The 15,682-nt window shown below is 45.9% G+C and overlaps 2 protein-coding genes across 2 annotated transcripts; one reads left to right on the top strand and one right to left on the bottom strand.

The window, feature by feature from the left end:
- Positions 1–640: 640 nt before the first annotated feature.
- Positions 641–3,676, top strand: ASPHD1 (aspartate beta-hydroxylase domain containing 1). The gene is made up of 3 exons (XM_006877891.1): positions 641–1,521; positions 2,875–2,988; positions 3,507–3,676. Exons 1-3 carry the CDS (start codon positions 642–644, stop codon positions 3,614–3,616), a joined length of 1,104 nt encoding a protein of 367 aa, XP_006877953.1. The 5' UTR covers position 641; the 3' UTR covers positions 3,617–3,676.
- A 663-nt stretch (positions 3,677–4,339) lies between these two features.
- On the bottom strand, positions 4,340–8,193 carry KCTD13 (potassium channel tetramerization domain containing 13; the record flags this gene model as incomplete). The annotated part of the gene is made up of 4 exons (XM_006877907.1): positions 4,340–4,670; positions 6,319–6,514; positions 7,965–8,017; positions 8,104–8,193. Coding segments are annotated over 4 exons (576 nt in total), but the record flags the coding sequence as incomplete, so codon positions are not given.
- Positions 8,194–15,682: the final 7,489 nt, after the last annotated feature.

The following is a 15,682-nucleotide window of genomic DNA, read 5'->3' as shown; positions in this document are numbered from 1 at the left end:
ATTTGTCCCGCCCCCGCTCTCAGGCCCCTCCCTCTTCTTTTCGCATTGCGGGGCGGCTGGAGGTTGGCGCAGTGCCCCCTGTTGCCCCCACGTGGCGCCCAGTGCGAGTGAGAGGGGGTGTGCAGATCCAAAGATGACTCCCCTGCTCCCCCTCCCCGCCCAAGCCTGAGTTGCCACTGCCTCGGGGCGGGGGCGAGGGTAGCAGAGTTGAGAGGGCTCCAAGGAGGGGTGACGTCAGGGTGAGTGGGAGCCGAGGAAGGAGCGAGTAGAAAAGAGGGAGCGAGAGAGAGGCAGGATCAGTAGGCCTAGAGAGAAGCGAGGGCAGGAAGGAGAAGGGGGGAGGAAGGAGAGAAAAGCCGCCGCGGAGGAAGGCAGGCTACGGGTTTCCGGGGCTGCAGGTTCAGGTGGAGTACGAACTGCTGTCCAGGGAAGCTAGAAGGAAAGGAGGGAAAGAAAGATAAAGCAAAAAGGAAGGAGAAGAGAAGGAGAGACAACGGTGGAGAGAGGGGGAAGGGAGAGGGAGAGAAGTTAGAAAGAGGAAGGACAAAAGAGATCGAAGGGGGTTCGCTGTGTATTTAGGAGAGAGGGAACACAGAGAGATACACGGAGAAGAGACCCCAAAAAGAGAATTAAAAGTGGAAATGTGGAAGGGAGACAGCCTAGGGGGGATTCAAGGAGCGGCCATGGAGGGGACAGATGGAGAGTTGGGAGGACAGGGGAACCTGGGTCTGGGGGATGCCCCAGGCCTCTTGACCAGGGCTTCCTTGCCCATCATGCCTCCATGGCCCCTGCCCCTGGCCTCCTCAGCCCTTACTCTGTTCCTTGGAGCCCTCACTTCTCTTTTCCTCTGGTACTGCTACCGCCTGGGTTCCCAAGAGTTGCAGACACTGGGAGCTAGGAGCCGGACTGGGGCTGTCAGTGGTGGTCCTGGGGGGTGCTCTGAGGCTAGCAGGCCATGCCCAGGGAGCACTAGAGACCCTGGGGAAGGACCCAGGACAGAAGGCCTAGTGAGTCGTCGGCTTCGAGCCTATGCCAGGCGCTACTCCTGGGCTGGGATGGGCAGGGTGAGGCGGGCAGCTCAGGGTGGACTAAGTCCTGGGGAAGAACCAGGGGTCCTGGGCATTCAGCGTCCAGGCCTTTTTTTCTTGCCAGACCTGCCCTCAGTCCCCTTTGTGCCACGTGATGCCCAGCGGCATGATGTGGAACTCCTGGAGAGCAGCTTCCCTGCCATTTTGCGGGACTTTGGGGCTATAAGTTGGGACTTTTCAGGGACTACCCCTCTGCCTCGAGGCTGGTCCCCACCCCTGGCCCCTGGGTGCTACCAGCTCTTGCTGTACCAAGCAGGGAGGTGCCAACCCAGCAACTGCCGCCGCTGCCCAGGAGCCTATAGGGCACTGAGGGGGCTACGGAGCTTTATGAGTGCTAACACCTTCGGCAATGCTGGCTTTTCTGTACTGCTGCCTGGGGCCCAACTTGAGGGTCGCTGTGGGCCCACCAATGCCAGGGTCAGATGCCATCTGGGTAAGTAGATGCTGCCTACAGACAACCTCCTTGTTTCAGGATTTCCCCTTCAGGACCTCTTCTCTGCCACCAAAGCTCTCTGCTCAGAATCTTCCATTACTCCCTACTGTCTATAGCAGCATTTTCTGAGCTTTATCAGCAAACCATCTTCATAAGTATCACCATGGCCATTTGTCATATGTTCTGTTTCTTCACAACTCCACACCCCCTTTTACTTATTAAAAAAATAACTTTGTAGAACTGTAAATGATAATCAGTATTACTTGCCCTAAATAGAAAGCACTCATAAAACAATTTTAAACTTGAAAAAGGAAAGCTTTAAAGATTCTAACAAAATACTCTTCTCTCTCTAAGCTCGTTATACTCTTAAGTTTTCAAAAGGGGCAATGTTAATGATGTGTTAAAGTTGTGGTCACACTAAACTGATTTTCTTTTTGATGTCTTAAAGATTGGGGGAAAAAAAGGGAGGGTGGGGACAGTTTTCTTGTTATTTAACATCATGACATGGTTTAGTCTAAAACCATCTTCTGTGCTCCCAGTTGGATGTGTCCTACACTTTGGGGCACACTGACCTTCAGGGTCAAATCTAGCTCTTTTCTCATCTCCCATGTTTGTTTTCCCCGCTCTTGCTGTGCTTTGATCCCGGAGACCTCTGGCTGATGTTGGCACATGCACATGCTGGTCTCTCAACCTAGAATGTCCTGCCCCCATCATATCCCGAAAAACTGCCTTCAGGACTCAGATTTTCAAGTGCCAAACCTCATTTGGGATGCCTTCCTGTTTTTATCAGTTATCTGCTCAGTTTTCTCATAGCAGTTGACAATGTCCTGGAACAGGATAGAGCCATTCATCACTCAGACCTCTTCTGGGAGATATGGCCTAGCACCTTGTAGGTTCAGAAAGCCCAGGAGGACAGGTCACTTCCTCCATGAAGTTTTCCCCTTTTCCTCCAACAGGATAGATTGTGCTTTCCTCTGCATTTGCTCTATCTCCTAGCACTTTTATCCAGTATTGTTGTGATTGTTAGGTGCCGTCAAGTCAGTTCCAACTCATAGGGACCCTGTGTACAAAATGCAGCACTCTACTTGGTTCAGCGCCATCTTCACAATCGTTATGTTTGAGCCCATTGTTGCCACTGTGTCTACCCATTTTGTTGGGGGTCTTTCTCTTCTCTGCTGACCCTCCGCTTTACCCACCATGACTGGTCCAGGGACTGGCCCTTCAGTATGGTCATTATTCTCAGGTCACCTCAGAACCTGGCATTTAACAGACCCTCAGATTGCGTATTTACTAAACAGGGTGAGCACGCTGGATAGAAGCAGGGGTGTTGGATGCCCAGCTCTCTTTTCACAGGCCTGAAGATACCCGCTGGCTGTGAGCTGGTGGTTGGTGGTGAACCCCAGTGCTGGGCTGAGGGGCACTGTCTTCTGGTAGATGACTCCTTCCTGCACACTGTGGCGCATAACGGTAAGGGGCTCCCATCCTGCCAGGAGGGATAAGGGACTAAAAAGTGAAGGGCGAATAGACTAGAGGGCTGCAGGATCAGGCCCAACCCTGTCCTGGCACAATTTTCCAGCTGCATGACCTTGAACAAGTCACATAACTCCTTCAGTCACCAGTTTCACAGAAATTGAAATGGACAATGTCTTTATCAGGTGACTGCAATTGTTAAGTAATATAGGTGCTCAGCAAAGTGGCTAACAGCACAGGATGCTGGGCCTGGACCACCTGGGTTCCTGTCCTCGCTGTGGTAGTTATTAGCTATATGACCTTGGGCAAGTTACTTCTCTAGGCCTTAGTTACTTAGTGTAAACTGGGCATAATGATAGTGCTACCTCATAGTTTGCCCTGATGATTCAGAGTTGATATTTGTAAGGCAGGGCCTGGCACATATTTGCTGTTTGCATTTATGAGTATTTGGTGAGTGCTCCTGACCCAGAAGTATCAATGTCTGCTGCTTTCCTCTCTGTCCCCATGTTTCCTAGGGTCTCCTGAAGATGGGCCTCGAGTGCTCTTCATTGTGGACCTCTGGCACCCCAGTGTAGCTGGGGCTGAGCGCCAGGCTCTTGACTTTGTCTTCGCACCAGACCTTTGAAGGGGGGCTTCCTTCAGACACCTGGGCTGGAGAAATGCTGTACTCAGGGATGACCTGAGGTGTAGCCACTGCAAGAGTGGGTGGGTCTTGAGGGTGGGAACGGGAACCGGCCAGAAAGCATGAAATACAGATTCTGAATCTTGTCCTGGTTCCTGACTCCTTCCTTCCCTGCAACCAGGCCCGGAGAGGCTTGGGACAAGGGCTCAGATTGTCACCTAGCCAACAGCCAGGTACCTTTTTAACACAAGCCATCTTCCCGTCCCTCTTCCTGGAAGCCAGCACCAGACCCTCACCTCAACTTTATTCCAATAATTTAATAGAAAATTAAAATAATAAATAATATGAAACAAATTGAGAAGACAGCTGAGCTGGTACAGGCCCAGGCCAGCCTAGTACAAAGCTAAGGAAGTAGGGGAAGGAGCAGGAGGCTGCACATTGATGAGAAGGTGGCTCAAATGTGCTGTGTGTTATTAAGGGTTGGTTGACACTTTGGCATGTACAGTGTACTTAAAAAGGGGAAAAGGAATTAGAAACAATTCGAAACCAGCTAGTAAAGGAAAGATAGCAAGGCAGGAATGGAAGTGAGTGGATGACTGTAGAACTTCTGAAGGGTTCTGCTTGAGGCGAGGATCTGGAATGTACCGTTGTTAGCAATGAGGTGGGAACCAGTGGAATGGAAACTGTACCATGCAATGTAGGGACAAAAGGAAGGCCCACGACTTGGCCAGCAAAGTCGGGGCAAAAGTCTGGGATTACAAGGAAAAGAGAAAGGGACTAAGCCCCAGGAGAAAGAGGAAGGCAGGGGGAGGGTCAGAGGTCAGTCCTTGAAGACGATTTGCTGGCCATGAGGACGCTCGTCATGGGTGATGTGGCGCCGGACATGGATTCTGCGGACACGGTGCTCTCGGTTCTCCTCATCCTCCCCACGGCCTGCCCCACCACCTCCAGCAGCACCCCCTATGGCCTCCAGGAGGGCAGGGTCTGGGCCCCGGGGAGTCTCGTAGATCAGGATGTTCAAGGTCTCCTCAAAGATTCGAGCTTCTGGGAACTCCACCTGTAAAAGGCCAGCAACTCCCAGCTCCTACCCTCTGGTCCAGTCACACTGCCACCCCCTTTCCCCAGCCACAGGCATGCTGCACACCTCCTGGCCTTTGCAGTCACAGGCTCTGTGGCCTGGGCTGTCCTCTCTGCAGCTTCCTGGTTCTACAAAGCTTACATGGAAGTACTGGCACTCCAAGAATCAGTTCTGAAATCAGGCTGCCAGGTTTCTTTCACTTGACAAATATTTACTGAGGGACTATACTCTGCCAGATGCTGTTCTAGACCCTGGAACTAGAGCAGTGAACAAAACAGAGAAAACTGCTGTCCTCAGGAAGCTGATATTCTAGGGGCAGGGCTTAGACACACACTTAATAATATGGCAGGGAAAGGGAATGAGACTAGCCAGGGCTATAAGTGTTGCAACTTTACAAAGAGGGAGGTCAAGGATGATGACGTTTGACCAAAGGCCAAAGGAATGGCAGGAGGGAACCAGGTGGATGCTAGGAGAGCAGTTTGGGAAGGGGCCATAGCGAAGCTTGGCAACAGTAGTGTGCTTACTGCATCATTTGAAGACCAGCAAGGAGACCAATAAAGGAAGAATAAGAAAGGAGGAAATCAGAGGTGATGGGAGGGGGGTGTGTCCAATTGTGACACCTTATTAAGATGTAATGAACCTAGCTCTTAGCCAGTTGTACCCTAATAACTAGCTTGTCATCAGGTCTCTCCAATTACAAAGGAAGCTGCTTGGGAGTTGGGCTATTCACTTATTCATGAAGTCAACAATAAATGCTTCCTAGCTGTCCCATGTAACGGGCTGGGTGAAAATGCTAGGAAATAAGAAAGAAAAAGACACATGCTGCCTGCCCACAAGGAGCTAACACTCTGCTGTTGCAGCCACATCCCCAGACTACCACAAACACTGTACTTAGCCAAGATGACCAACTTTGACATTGTTGGGTTGGAAGTTCACAAACAAAGGTATCCCAAAGAAAGTGATGCTTGGCTTAGGGCTGAAAAAAATGAAATACAACTTCATTAGGCAGATAGAGATGAAGAAAAAGAATTTCAAGAAGAGGGAAGAATATGTGCAAAGGTGGAGAGGTGTGACGTAGCACAGGATGCCGAGACACTTTAAAGCAAGTTGCTGTGGTTGAAGCACTTCCTCAGATCAAGGTCAGAAGGGACCAGACTAGTGAGATCTGCAAGAACCAGATGACAAGAGGCTTGTACTTGACTCAGCACTATGTTCACCTTTGTTTGGATCTGGCCTGGTGCCCTGCTATAGTAGGTGCTCAGAAAGCATCTGCTGATGAGTGCCAAGTTAATGACTCAGGATGGCAAACCCAGGAAGTGCTCTAAAACCCTATCTGGTCCTCAGGTTTGATGAACTTAATTGGTATGGTGGACTTTTCTGAGGTTCTAATGGCAACTACAGACTCACTACACAGAAAAATGCACATACTCCTAAGTCTGCAGATTATTTCAGGGGACTGCAAATAGTCTTGAAACCTACTCCAGCACCCTCATTTCCCAGATCCCTGGCTCCAGACTCCCAGTGATGGGCTTTTTCCAGTCTGTTGAGCTGCCTTTGTCCAGGATCCTAGTCCAGCCCATACCTCGCCCCCACTCCCCACCCAGCCAGGCCCTGAATCCCTTCTGACCTTGGTCTGCTTCTTCTCTGTGGCATAGACAATGGAGGTGCAGCACACCTCAGCGATTTTGCGGCCCTGCCCGTAGAAAGACCAGCAGCAGATTTCATCCCCCAGAACATCCTTGAGGAAGAGCAGCCGCCCGTGGAAGCGCAGGGCCAGTTTGTCAAACAGCTCGATGTTCTTAAGTAGGTTGTCATCTGAAGTGCTGAGGACCAGGAGGCCAGGAGGCCTCAGTACAACTGGTCTCCCTCCCTCTCCCCCCATCCCCCACTCCAGCACAGGGGCCCAGACTCCCTGCACTCTGGATCGTCCCAGGGCTTTGGAACTTCCTCCAGCCCTAGAGCCAGGCTAAGTGGTCTCAGAAAGGGAAGTCACATTTACTAGCAAATCTCTGCACAGTAAAGTGGCCACACACACACACACACACATACGCACGCTCTGGAGCTGCCTAACCTGATATCCTAGCACTACCACTTTTTAACTGAGTGTTCCTAGGCAAGTTACCTCCCCTCATCTAGAAAATGGAGATCACAGCAGAACCCACCTCTAACAATGTGAGAATTCTGTGTAATACAGGTAGTCAGTCCCCAACTTACAAGGTATTAGGACAAACCCCACCTACAACTGCTTTTTGGGTTTTTTTTTTTTTGCTTACATAACATGTGCATAATTCCTAGTTGTTGTTAGGTGCTGTGGAATCAGTTGTGACTCATAGTGACCCTGCACAGTGTTTCCGAGGCTATAAATCTTCATGGGAGCAGATAGCCTCATCTTTCTCCCGCGGACCAGCTGGTAGTTTCGAACTGCTGGCCATGAGATTAGCAGCCCAATTCATAACCACTATGCTTTCTACTCCCGTAAAGATTTACACCCTCGGAAACCCTGTACAGGGTCGCTATGGGTCGGAACCGACTAGAAGGCACTTAACAACAACAACAAATGCTACCAGAGCTCCTATAATTCCTCATAGTATAGTGGATTATGTGTTGGACTGCTAACCACAAGGTCAGTGGTTCAAACCCAAGGGCCGTTCCATAGGAGAAAGAGAAGGTTACCTGCTCCTATAAAAATGTAGTCCCCAGAGACCCTTTGGAGCAGCTCTTCACTGTCCTTTATGGTTGCTATGAGTCAGAATCAACTTGATGGCAATGTGTCTGGGGAACTTGTATAACTGGAAATTTGTTGTTTGTTAAATGTCATTAAGTCGCAACTATCTGTGTTGAAGCTGCAAGTTTACATGTAATCTTTTCAACCCCCCAAAACAAATAAAGATTTATAAAGATACTGATAATAAAAGGCAATCATATTAATAACTAAACAAGCAAATCATTCAACTTACATAAAAAAGTAATTACAGCAGTGTTGTGGGAATCCCACTATAAGTTAAAGACTACCTGTGTATGTAAGCCATTTAATGCAATACCTGTTGTAAAATAATCCTCACCTGGACCCCACATTACCAAAAGTAAACACTGAAGCTCAGAAGTGAAAATGACCTGCCCAAAGTACCCAGTGGGAAAGTGGCCGAGCTAGAATTGGCACTTAGGCAGGCATTCTTCCCATTTGAGTGGCAGGGCCCTCCCCTTGGGCCAATAGCAGGGTGCTGCTGGATCCCAGGCGCCCACCCAGCACATCCCCCAGGGGCGGGTGGTCACCTGGTGTAGGAGTACTTGTTGTTACTGCGGTTGTGCACGAGCTTTACCACGGGCTGTCGGGGGAGAAAGGATGGAGAAGGATGGGGCAGGTTGGAGACAGAGGCTCCAGCCTCCACCCCACAGGACTCAGGGGCCTCACCTTGGAGGTGCTAGCCAGGAGCTGCTGCTCCTCCCGGGGAGAAGTCACCGTGGGGATGAGGCACAGCGGGGAAAGGTTCTCCCTTTTTTGCTGGGGAAAAAGGGGAAGGTGATTAACAGCACAATCAAAGGCCACTCCCCCACTTCAAAGCCTTAAAAACTTGGCAGTTGTCCCTGGAGTGAGGCTGAGGATCCCATACTCCTTCGAGGGCCACAGGCTTTGCAGGATCCAATTTCTGTTGAATCTTTCTGATCTCCTTTCCTATCACAGCCACCTTGCTTACAGGACTTGAGCCCTACTGGTTTCTTCATAATCTAGCTATGCTCACTCTTGCCCTCTGTTGCTCCCCTTCTCGGATAGCTCATCACCCAGTTCTTTGCCTGGCTGCCTCCTTCGGAATAAGGTATCAGCTCAAGTGGTTCCTTCCCATGGAGTGCCAGTCCTTCTCCCGAAGTTCCATGCTGCTTCCTCCTCTTCACATTTGTTCGTCTTCATAGCATCTTTCACATTTTTTTTGTGTCTATATGCTTATGGTCTGTTTTTTCCTACCTACTGAGTAAGGCAATTAGTCCATAATGGCATAATGGATACTCAATAAAGATCTGTTGAATGGGTGGACCTGGAGGCAAAATTAGGGCCAGACACATGGGCTACTTTGTCTTCTATCTTCTCCTAGGATTTTCATGGCAAAACCTTTCCACCTCTTCCAACCTAAAAATTGTATGTGTAATTCCAAAAGATTTTTTTTTTTTTTTTGGCAAACTCATAAAACTTATTCTAAAATTAATATGGGAAAAAATATATATGTTTAGGTCAAATTTTTAAAGGAAGAGTAAATAGGAGAGCTAGACTACCAAATATTAAGATAGCCTATAAAGACATGATAAAAAGTGTGGTCCTGGTACAGAAACAAATAAGCCAATGGAACATAACAGACTCATCAACAGATCAGTGTGCATGTGAGAACTGGGGATGTACAAGAGGGATACCACAGACCAGTGGGGAAAGTATAGATTGTGTTGGTCATTTATTGCTACCTAACAAATGATCCCCAAATTTAGCAGCTGGAATAAATATTATCTCACAGTTCCTGTGGGTGAGGAATCCAGGAGTGGTTTAGCTGGCTGACTGTGGCACAGAAGATCTCATGACGGTGTAGCCAAGAATCATGTTGGTCAGGGCTGCAGCCATTTGAGGGCCTGCCTGAGTCTGAAGGATGTTTCTGAGAAAGCTCACTCATGCCAGCTGTAGGTAGGAAGCATCTGATCCCGGCCATTCAGACAGCTCCACAGAGTTGCTTCCATGGCCTCATGACACGGCAGCTGACTTCCCTAGAGCAAAGGACCTGAGAGAGCAGGGCGAAGACCACCAGGGGTCTTTTTTTTTTTTCATCTTGCTTTCATTTTATTGAAACTACTACAAGATTTCTGGCATTTCAGATTCCACTTTGCATATTTTCTTCTATTTTAATCTTTTCTAAGTCTCACACTAATTCTCAGTTAATACTGAATTATCATTAAGATACATTTGCTGTAAAAATACATACAACACATTTGCCAATTCAACGTTCTTAGGTGTACAATTCAGTGATAGTACACTAAACTGCAACCATTACCCATAAGCACTGCTAAACTCCCCACCACCATATACAGAAATTCACTGCTTCCCAATGACTTAGCCAATCAGTCCCAAGCTCAGTAAACACTGATGTTTGGTCTCTGTACTTTTTGCCAATTCTAGTTTTTTTCATGTAACAGCATACAATAAGGGGGCATCAAAACATCTGTTGGAAAGTATTAACTTCTCACAAACTCAATGCCCCATCATGCATGTTGTTTTGTGCCCATCTCACTCAGTATGTTTTTAAGGTTCATCCATGTTAACATGTACCAACACGTCATGTGTTTTTATCTGTCAGGTCTTTTATGACGTATCTTCACAAGTCATACGCCATAATTTCCCCAACATCCTACTGGCTAGAGGCCAGCCCTGCTCAGTATGGGAGGAAACCATATAAGGGAATGAATATTAAGATGCAAAACAACATTGGGGGCTGTGGTAGAGGCTGGCTCCACAGTCCACCCTCTGGGCCTCATTGATTCACATCCCTCCCACATGGAAAATACACTCAGCTCTCCCAAGGTCTCCAAAAGTCTCATCCCATTACAGCACCAACTTAAAGTACAGACTCCTGTCATCTAACTCAGGTCCAGATGGGGATGGAGCTCCTGAACTACAACTCCTTAAACACAATTCCTCTCCATCTGAAGACCTGTGACCTACAAAGACAAGTTATCTGCCTCCATCCATCTAATAACCAATGGTGGGACAGGTAAAAAGGACACTCTGGTGTAAAAGACAGGGAAGATAGGAGGCATAGCATTCACTGGTCCAAAGCAATTCTGGAATCCACTTGTGTAAATGTTCTAAGTTCCTTGACTCCTACTTCTGTCTAGGAATTATTTTTGATGGTTCTTGACTCTGCTCTGAGCCATTCTTCCTTTTCCATGAACGGCATTCTGTTTGCCTCTTGTTTTCCCAGCCTGTAGAAATCCAGGGGTCCAAAGTCCACTTCTTCTTTTGCACTCTTTTCAAATTGGCCGTGTTTCTACCCAAATAATTATCTTTGTCTCGTGAATCTTACTGGGATTCACCTCCTTAGATAAAAGGACACATCCACAAATCTCTGAGATAAGCCCTTTTCTTTATTGGGTTTGTGCTAAGGCTGCAGACAAACACCATTAACCTTCTTGTTGCTAAGTGCCATCAAGTTGGTTCTGACCCATAGCGACCCTGTATAGGGTTTCCAAGAAGCAGCTGGTGAGCTTGAACTGCCAACCTTGCGGTTCAAGCTGACTTTTCAGTCCAGTGCATTAACCCACAGCACCACACCAGGAGTCTCCTCAACCTTCTTAAAAGTCCTATTATTTTAGTGAATGGTTCTGAGGTATGCTTTTCTCTCCAAAATCTTAAAAAAGAAATTTCCCAATTACATTCTTACTGTCATCTTTAGGCCTTGTTTTCCTGACAATGCCCTGTAGTTAATTTCTGCTTGGAAGCGATTCGTTCATTTTAATATCTTTTGTTATCTGGAAAGACTGGGAATCTTCAAACCCAACAAGTCCTCACTCCTTTTTGTTCAATATTTTGCTCTAGCATACCCTCTCCTTTCTCATTTTACTATAAACAACAAAAAGGCAAGTGACACCTTTAACACTCGGCTTGGAAATTTCCTTAGCTAGATCACTCCACTTATTAGGTAAGTTTTCTACTTTCTATGTTACCACAGGTGCAATGTTGCTAAACTTACACTTTCTGCCAGTTTCCAATACTACTGTGTTCACTCTTCTTTAAACCCTAAGCTTCAGCTTCCTCAAAGGCCATCAAACTTCTATTAAAAGACTCAAAGCTCTTCAGGTTTTCACTAACACTTTCCTCAGCTTCGGCCCTTTTCCCATTTCTAAAGTCATTCCTACATTTTAGACTCTGGCAGAACCCTATTTCAGATAGGAAAAATCAGTATTAGTTACCTATTTCTGTGCAACACATTATGCCAAGCGTAGCAGCTTAAAACAGCAACAAACATTTATTATCTCAGTGTCTGTGGGTCATGAATTTGGGGTTGGTTTGGCTGACTGGTCTTAGTTCAGGATCTCATGAGGCTGCCATCAAGGCGTTGGTCAAGGCTGCAGTCTTCTGAAGACTTGACTTTTCAGACAGTCTGCTCTTTCTATTGGCAACTTTGCACAGACTGTTAGCAGGTATTCTCAGTTCTTTGCTAAGGCAACCTCTCCTTAGGGCTGCTTAAGGATTCTCGCAACACAGTAGTAGCTGGCTTCTCCAATGGTGAATGATCCAAGAGAGAGCAAGACAGAAGCTGCGATGTCTTTTATGGCATAGCCTTAGAAGTCACACATCACTTCCATAGTATCCTATTGGTTATATTTGTCAAACCTATTCAGTGTGGGAGGGGATTAAAGAAGGGTCAAACACACGAGGCAAGAATCACTGATGGCACTGGGAAATTTAGCTCAGGCTCTGGTAGCTCAGTGGTTACGAGTCGGGCTGCCAACCTCAAGGTCAGCAGTTCGAAACTACCAGTGGTTCCGCGGGAGAAAGAGGAGGTGTTCTGCTCCTGTAAAGATTTACAGCCTCAGAAACCCTGTGCAAGGTCACTGTGAGTTGGAACTGACCCCATGGTACTTAACAACAACTATGGGGGACAAAAACCAGTTAAAGCCCTTTGCAATTCACTTTTACAAAGTGAATTCCATTTAGATTAAAACACTTGAAAGTGAAACTATAGAGCTAAGTAAAAAATGTAGAATAGAAAAAAAAAGTTTTAAATAAGACCCCAAAAAGAGACACCATTAGGCAAAAAAAAAAATATTAAGGGATTTGACTATATTAAAATTAAGAATTTTTCAAGCATGTAATGTTAAGGGAATAATAGGATTATAACAATTATTCAACAGTACTAGTGAAATTGTTAGATGAGGATAATCGGTTGATGTGTAACTGACGGCTAACAGATATTCATATGGTGCCCAAATAGCAACACACAAGTTAATTTTTAGCTGGCAACAAGGTAATTTAACTACACAGGAGGATCAAACCACCGTCACCTGAATCTAGCAACCAAATAGGATCATCACTAATGATGGATCATAGTAACAACACTGGACGTCTCTCAATGGGCCCACAATATGAAATATATAATAACATCATCTAAAATGTATTCTGGTCAAAATATTTTACTATCAAACCTTTAAATTGAACTTTTAGTTTTAGACATTTAAGGTAGGGTAGGGCAGGGTAACAAATCAAATGATACTATGAGGAAACGACCAGACAAACTCAGAAGATGGGTCACTCTGCAGGACAACTAGAGGTCTCTTTAATAAGTCAGCATAGTGGTTTTTTTTTGAAGTTGTCAAGGATTTTACTTTTCCATGAATCTATAATCAACACTCATGGGAGCAGTAAGATATTTTTTGTTTGTTTGATTTGTTATCTAACCAAGTCCTACCCATTCTTCAAGTTCAACTAGTTCCTGTCATTTCATGAACTGAACCTTAACTCTCCTGCCATATGGCACTCCATGCTTTAAACAAACATACAGTACTGATCTGGTAGACAATTTACAAATCTGCCATGGCTGGTATGTTTTGTGTGTTGAGCAGTAAGAATATAAAGACACAATCAGGTCACAATTTTACCTTGAGGAAGTCAATCTCAAAGGGACAGCTACACTAGGATCTGATGTGTCTGTTGTTGGGTGCTGTCAAGTCAATTCTGACTCATATTGCCCCTAGGTGACAGAGCAGTCGGCATAGTGTTTTAGATTGGACTAGACCTAAAGAAAATAACAACCAGACCCAGTGGGAGGGTCTACAGTAGGTCCTGGGTTAGATAAACCAGCTATAAATTTATGGAGCAACTGGAAATATTTTAGTATGGCCTGGATGTTAGATAAAACTTTATTGACATGAAAAGATGGCAGTCATTCACAGCAACAACAACAAAAAGGGAAGATAATAAAACAACACATACAATATGACCATATTTTGGCAAAAATACACGCACACAGAGAAGGACCTGGAAGATATACAGTGCTTTTATTTTGTATCGTCTTTTTGGTCTAAATTTCTACAATGTAAATATTCTACTTTAAAAATAATAAATGATTATTTGTAATTTTAAAAAATCAAGGATTTCTATTCAGTAACAAATGCCACAGACAGGTGACATTCTAAGAGAAAATATTTGCAGTATCTAAAACTGACTAAGAATGATTATCTTAAACAGCCTTTCTCAACTGGGGTTCTTCATCTGAATCTTGGTGGTGGTGGTGGTGGTGTGCCGTGGAGTCAGTTCCAACTCAGCGACCCTGCACAGGGTTTCCGAGGCTGTAAATCTTTATGGGAGCAGAAAGCCTCATCTTTCTCCCGCAGAACAGCTGGTAGTTTTGAACTGCTGATCTTGAGATTAGCAGCCCGATTCATAACCACTACGCTACCAGTTCGCCTTCATCTGAATCTTAAAAACCAGAAAATAATTTGAGTGACTATTTTCTCAGTTCTCCCAAGTAGGTAAATAGCACCATTCTCGATACAGGGGAGAAAATGAATTTATTATATACAACAAGCATCTTAGGATAATAGGCATAAAGTCTCTCTAAGGAACAAGGTTGCAAAAGACTAATTTAAAATATGCAAGAAACTCTTGCAAAGCAAAAATAAAACGACAGGAAACTCAGTAGGAAATTTAGTAAAGAATATAAATAGGCAGTTCATACAAGGAAAAACCAAAAAAAGTGAGTAGCCAGAAAAGATGTGTGACCTCATTAGAAATTAGAAGCATGCAAATTAAAATGAGATCATTTTACACCCATCAGATTGGCAAAATCCCAGAGCTGGATATGCAGATGCAGGATCCCCTGCTACAGTCAATTGGGAGAGGAAACTGGTAACACCTCAGGAACTTTGGTATGCATGTGCCCTGGGACACAGGAATTCCTCTCTTAGCTACAAAACGTGGGAAATGCTGGCATAGAACCACAAGAGGTTCATGGATGCTCTCTGTGGCAAGGTTTGTGGTGTCAGGAAGTGGAGGGGAGGTGGGGTGCACTTGGGAGCAGAAACTGGGAGGCAATCTATATCTCCAACCGCAGGGGAGTGTATATAAAACGTGGTGAACGTGCCCCACAGACTTCTGTCCGGCAGTCATATGTACAAACAGCAACAGAACTAGATCTCAAAGAGTGCTAAGTAAAAAAACTGAGAAAAAGAACATGATCTATAGTTCAACGCCACTTGGTAAAAGAGCCTTTGAGTTGGTTTGACTCACAGTGACATACATATACAGGGGTATAGGGTTCCCGAGGCTGTAAATCTTTACAGGAGCAAAAAGCCTTATTTTTCTCCCAATGTGCTGCTGGTGGCCTCTAACCGCCGACCTCATGGTTAGAAGTCCAGTGCTTATCCTACAGAGCTACAGCACTCTTGAACAGTGTTGTTTGTTGTTAAGTGCTGTAGAGTTGGTTCTGACTCATAACGACCCTGCATAGGGTTTGCGAGGCTGTACATGTTTGTGGGAATAGGAAAACTCATCTTTCTCCCAACGAGCAACTGGTGGGCTTGAACAGCCGACCTTGTGGTTTACATTCCAGTGCTTATCATACAGAGCTACCACACTCCCAAAGTAGTCAATCAAAACATGTTAGCTATTATTCCAGTTAACTTGTTGCAGGCCCTGAGTTAAGTCCCTAGAAAACACCAGAGATTCTAAAAAGGTACGACAGCTCAGGGGCTACATTCTGGCTCAGGCCACCATGGGCACAGGGCTTGTGTACTGTCCCATCAAGCCTCAGAAAACCAAAGCACTACTCCACTCACTGCTGCCGCCAAATGCTGGCTCTTTCGGCTCAATACTGAGGCGGGAGATAACTGGGGAAACCTGAAGAGAGAGCGATTCCTTGACTCTCCATCTACCTACCACTCCTTCCCTGAGGTGAAGCTACAAGAAGCTATTGCTATATCTGTATCTATCTATATAAATATATATAATAATATATATA

Source organism: Chrysochloris asiatica, unplaced genomic scaffold, assembly GCF_000296735.1.
Source record: "Chrysochloris asiatica unplaced genomic scaffold, ChrAsi1.0 scaffold00666, whole genome shotgun sequence".
NCBI lineage: Eukaryota > Metazoa > Chordata > Mammalia > Afrosoricida > Chrysochloridae > Chrysochloris > Chrysochloris asiatica.
The sequence above is the reverse complement of the archived record's forward strand: the minus strand, read 5'-3'. Positions and strand labels throughout refer to the sequence as shown.

Bases quoted from the DNA above. Each gene is read 5' to 3' on its own strand.
- ASPHD1 (XM_006877891.1), top strand. From the start codon at position 642: ATGTGGAAGGGAGACAGCCTAGGGGGGATTCAAGGAGCGGCCATGGAG. The intron at 1,522-2,874 runs GTAAGTAGATGC...CTCTTTTCACAG, and splicing joins CAGGGTCAGATGCCATCTGG to GCCTGAAGATACCCGCTGGC. The intron at 2,989-3,506 runs GTAAGGGGCTCC...CATGTTTCCTAG, and splicing joins GCACACTGTGGCGCATAACG to GGTCTCCTGAAGATGGGCCT.